The sequence below is a fragment of the Anguilla anguilla genome, chromosome 15 (genome assembly GCF_013347855.1).
Source record: "Anguilla anguilla isolate fAngAng1 chromosome 15, fAngAng1.pri, whole genome shotgun sequence".
NCBI lineage: Eukaryota > Metazoa > Chordata > Actinopteri > Anguilliformes > Anguillidae > Anguilla > Anguilla anguilla.
Genome location: NC_049215.1, coordinates 32,639,941 through 32,644,729, shown reverse-complemented (window position 1 = coordinate 32,644,729; position 4,789 = coordinate 32,639,941). Strand labels below are relative to the sequence as shown.

At 42.5% G+C, this 4,789-nt stretch overlaps 1 protein-coding gene across 1 annotated transcript; it reads left to right on the top strand.

Annotated features, from left to right (window-relative positions):
- The first annotated feature begins 698 nt into the window (after positions 1-698).
- On the top strand, positions 699-2,360 carry nr0b1 (nuclear receptor subfamily 0, group B, member 1). Its single transcript, XM_035393032.1, has 2 exons — positions 699-1,445; positions 1,984-2,360. The coding sequence occupies exons 1-2, from the start codon at positions 896-898 to the stop codon at positions 2,223-2,225; spliced, it is 792 nt and encodes a 263-aa protein (XP_035248923.1). The 5' UTR covers positions 699-895; the 3' UTR covers positions 2,226-2,360.
- Positions 2,361-4,789: the final 2,429 nt, after the last annotated feature.

Sequence of the window (4,789 nt, the reverse complement as noted above, 5' to 3'; positions counted from 1 at the left end):
AAGCAAATACCATTCAATCTCCTGTCCTCCTCATTCTCAAGTGAGAATGAGGGGTAGCAAGTGAAATCTTCTCATTGTTACTGTAAACATTATCATTTTGAGGGAGCTAACATTTTAAAACAGTTGTTGGCATAAGTTTTGCTTGGGGGATAATGTGTTAGCTAAACCTATGTAACCAATATGCTTTTATGCCTGCTGTTTAGTGGATTAAGAGAATGCTAAAGGGATAATGGGCTCTCAAAATGTAGGATTCTGTGACATGTATATGACTGCCATGTAATATGTTCTGGGTGATGACAAAAATGTCAATATTTCACAAGGATCACAAAGTTGAAAAGTTTATTGTATTTAGGTTTAGGACACTTAACAACATCAATAAATTACACATACAGTTAATTTTTACAACTAACTGAATACTGTCTCTGAAAACGTGTTTTTTTCCCTCATTTGCATTAATTGCTACATAGAAACTTAATTGCAGAGTGTCATTAAAATTATACACAATAGAGGCGAACAGTATTCAAAATGTTCCACAATAATTCACCTGAAACCGCTTCTCCATAAACCTCTATTTAATAAACACATATGAGGACCTCGGTAGCGTTCAGTTTGTCAAGATTTCCCATTACGGATGTTTTTAACAAATCTGAGACAGCTGGTGTTTTTTTTTTCTAAATTCAAATCATTCTGTCTGTCAGGTCCGTGCTACTGGCTCCCTCTAGGCGCGTGCTGGGAGAAAATTGTGGGAGGTGTCTGGGAATATAAAAAAAAGACTTAAACAAGTTCTCAAATGGGAGGAAGGAAATATAAATCCTCTGCCGTGGATGTGAGCCACCGGTCTAAGAAAACAACCTGAGCCTCAAAGCGCTGTGGACAGTGCCAAATGTAGAGCGGCATGGCTTACTTTGATGGCTGCCATTGCCTGGGAGACGGGAGACAGAACAGCATCCTCTACAACATTCTGAAAAACGACAACCGGACGGAGCATCACGCGCACAGGCGCCCGGGTGTCGCCCTCAAGCAGCAGGCATGCTCGTGCGGTTCCAAGAAGAAAGTGGCGCTCCAGTGCCCGCAGATAACGTGCAAAGCCGCGTCGGCCGTCCTGGTAAAGACACTGAAGTTCGTTAAGAACGTGCCTTGCTTTCGTGAACTACCAGCCGACGACCAGCTGCTACTCGTGCGCAGCAGCTGGGCGCCACTTCTCGTGCTGGGAATGGCACAGGACAGGGTCGACTTTGAGACCAGGGAGACGACCGAACCCAGCATGTTACAGAAAATTCTTACCAGCGGACAAAAGACACAGGACGGCCCACAAGAGCAAAGCGACCACGGTGTGTCTTTATCTGACATACAGGGCATTAAAGCGTTTCTTACCAAGTGCTGGGGACTGGATATCAGTACGAAGGAATACGCCTATTTGAAAGGAGCCGTTCTCTTCAACCCAGGTTGGTTCGTTGCAGTCACTGGTGAAACTATGAGCGTCCGTTTTGGAAACGGAGCTCAGCAGTTTTCTGCGTACATTTAGCCTAACTGCAGCTTTACATGGTTTCTCCTGTTGTACCTTTCGAGTGATGTTCAAATATAATGCAGTAAAATTCAGTTGAAAATGTATGTTTGGTTTACGATGACGACGACGACGATGATGATGATGATGTTAATAATAATAATAATAACAATAATAATAACAATAATAATAATAATGTAGTGTTATGAAGACATAATCACCTAGATCATTGTGAGTTGTTTTGGAATATGAATTTCCATGCCCTGTATGGAATATGTTAACAAAATATCAACATCGTTTTGAACTCGACAACAGAACATATTCTGATTCATTATTATTATTATTATTATTATTATTATTATTATTATTATTATTAAACGTTTCTGAAGCATCCCGTCGATTTCCTCAAATGTAAAACATGGCAGTACGTCAAAACCATAATCCCGCGGCAGTAACAATTTTGTGTCGTCCTCCCGCAGATCTGGACGGGCTGCATTGTGTACACTACATCCACGCGCTGCAGAGTGAAGCCCACCAGGCTCTGAACGAACACGTGAAAATGCTTCACCGAGACGACCACGCGAGGTTCATCAAACTGTTCCTCGCGCTCTCCATGCTGCGATCCATCAACGCCAACGTCGTCGCCGAACTCTTCTTCAAACCGGTCATCGGAACGGTGAACATGGAGGAAGTCTTGCTGGAGATGTTTTACGGCAAATAGCCCGATAGTCTGGGCTGTCGTGGTTGTCGAACTGTGGGACTGATGACAGCGGGTGGAAACAGAGATTTTGAATCCCCGATAACTTATTTCTTTTTACACGCGCTATTTTTGTATAATAAAACTACTCTCTGGTCATTTTCTGTGGTGCGTGAGTTTGTTCAAAATTTGAGCCAAAACCGAATCCTTGTGGTAGTGACACACCGACTAGCATTACTGATCTTGTTTCGGGAAATCAATCGCTTGAAAATAAAGTTCAACCCTTGATTCCTCATTGAAACCAAACAAATGTAACACAGTTCGGTAGGCCTACTATTTGCTAATGTACGATTCGATTGATATTAACTATTTAAATAGAAAATATGTGGCAAGAACGATAAAATAACAAATATGTAAAGATTAGTGTCAATTTATTCCACTTAAGTCCTCTTCAAAGTCGGAGTCAAAGCCAATAACATCATAAACACAATTATAAAACAGCATTTGAACTCATTTACATACCTGAAATTAATTTCAGTTGACTGACACATAACTAGTAACTGGAAAGTAATTCGGGGGTTTATACAAAAAAACCCTTTGATCTACAATGGAGAATATGTTTTCAATAACAGGTAGGCTATTAAATAAAAAGATTCAGTAGAAATGTCTCGCATCACTAAAATAACGTGGCAAAAAGGCTTTAGTCAGAAATCCAAGTCATTCATTGATTGCTGACAGCAATGCAACATTCAAGAAATGACTAATATTAATGCATCGGATACCGCTGAGCATGAGGGCGTGCCTGACGGTTGTTATGTCCGTTTTGATTCCAAAATTAATCTCGAGAGCTGGATTTGTTCGAGGAAAAATACGTCGTAGTTGGAACCGGAACGAACGCCTAGGTTCATACAGAAATGTTTTACAATAACTCGGCTTGAAATCCCGAGAAACCTTAATTTCGTGATTATATTACAGCAAAATTCATTAGTATTGAGGATATGACAAGACCGAAGATTTTAGCGTTATTTTTAATTTAAAAAGTGTAGGAAACAATTGAATCTGAGGCGAAGTTGAGTCACACAAGCCTATAGCCAACTGACAGTCTCAAATGAGAAAAACACAAAACTGAATTAATGAGCACCGGAAAAAAACGTTTTCTCAAGTTTCAAATATTGAACAAGTAAGCATTCTCGCGCAAGTCTCTTGCCAGATCCATATTGGCTTCTGAGTGATGACAAAACCGGTGTCATATAAATGATGAACACAGGAAATAAATTAATCGACTTCACCCGAAGAGGGCAGTGTTGGTCCACAAAACAACAGAGACGCACCTGGCCAAAGAGCGGTAAAACAGCGGCACGCAGGAAATACCTGCAATATCTCCTAGCCTCGGGGAATGTGTACCTCGCTTCTATCCCACATTTACAGCTCGGCTTTTCTCCGCAACAAAGAAAGTTCTCCTGACAGAAGCCGGGGTGAATGCAGTCAGGAGAAAGCGCGTGGTTTGCAGCGGTGTCGTATGAAGCCCCATGCGGGCGGTTGTCGTTTTTAGTCCAGTTGACAGCACGGGCTGAGGGGCGGGCTACCTCCCCTGGAATCCTCGGCGACCTTAACCGAGATCGAACTCGGGACTGCAGAATGCACGGGCGCGAGAGCGCGCCTGACCGCGGAGTGCATTATTTAAATGATTACATCAAAAACACCTCTTTTGAAAGAGCCGTCTGGGGGGGTCAGGTTAGCCTTGGAATTTCTGCTTGTGGCGTGCGCGCTCCCTTCTCCCGTTTCGACCGATTTAGCATGGTAATCTGCTAACTAACAGGGGAAGATATTTCCTTTGAAGTTCCTGCACTGAATGGAACTTTCCTGCTACCAGCAGTGTGAGATTTGACCACCAATGCTTTTAATTTCTGAAGCCGCAAGACAAACGTTCTGAGTGTCCTGCCCACCCCCCCATCAAAAAAATATCAGAAAATAATTTTGTGATTTTTAAAAATGTAGTTTTTAGTCTAAGAAGTTTAGCCTTTTTGCTGTAATAAAAATACATGCCAAGCTCCTTTGCGGTGCAACTTTTATGAAGCAAATATCATTGCCCGAAGATTAACAAGCCATCTTCGATGTAAAGCGCCCCTTCTAGCTGTACGACATGCATCAGGTTCACACCGTGCTGCTGGCTTTATGAATAGCTTTGTTTGCAATGAAGATGACTTTGGTACAGCCATAAGCTTCAGCAGCTCCGCTGGTGAATTTCAGGAAGCACGTAACAGCTTCACGATCACTTTATAAAGCATTTATAAACTACTCTGTGAAGGTGAAAGTGCTTTGTGAAGGTCTTGAGAACGTTTATGTAAAAAAAAAAAAAAAAAAAGTTCATAAATTTGTGTGTGAAACTGGAGTCAGTGACAGCTGGAACACTGCGGTGGTCTGCCCTGCCGGAAGGCGATTGGCTGGAAGTGTTAACTGTGCAGAGGGGGATTTCCTAAACTCATCATCACACACCATCGTACCCCCCCCCCCCACCCCCCCCGAGTCAGCTGGGCCTGCTACAATGAGACCGCACAAGCTGCATGTGCAGTGTCCTTCTCTGACTT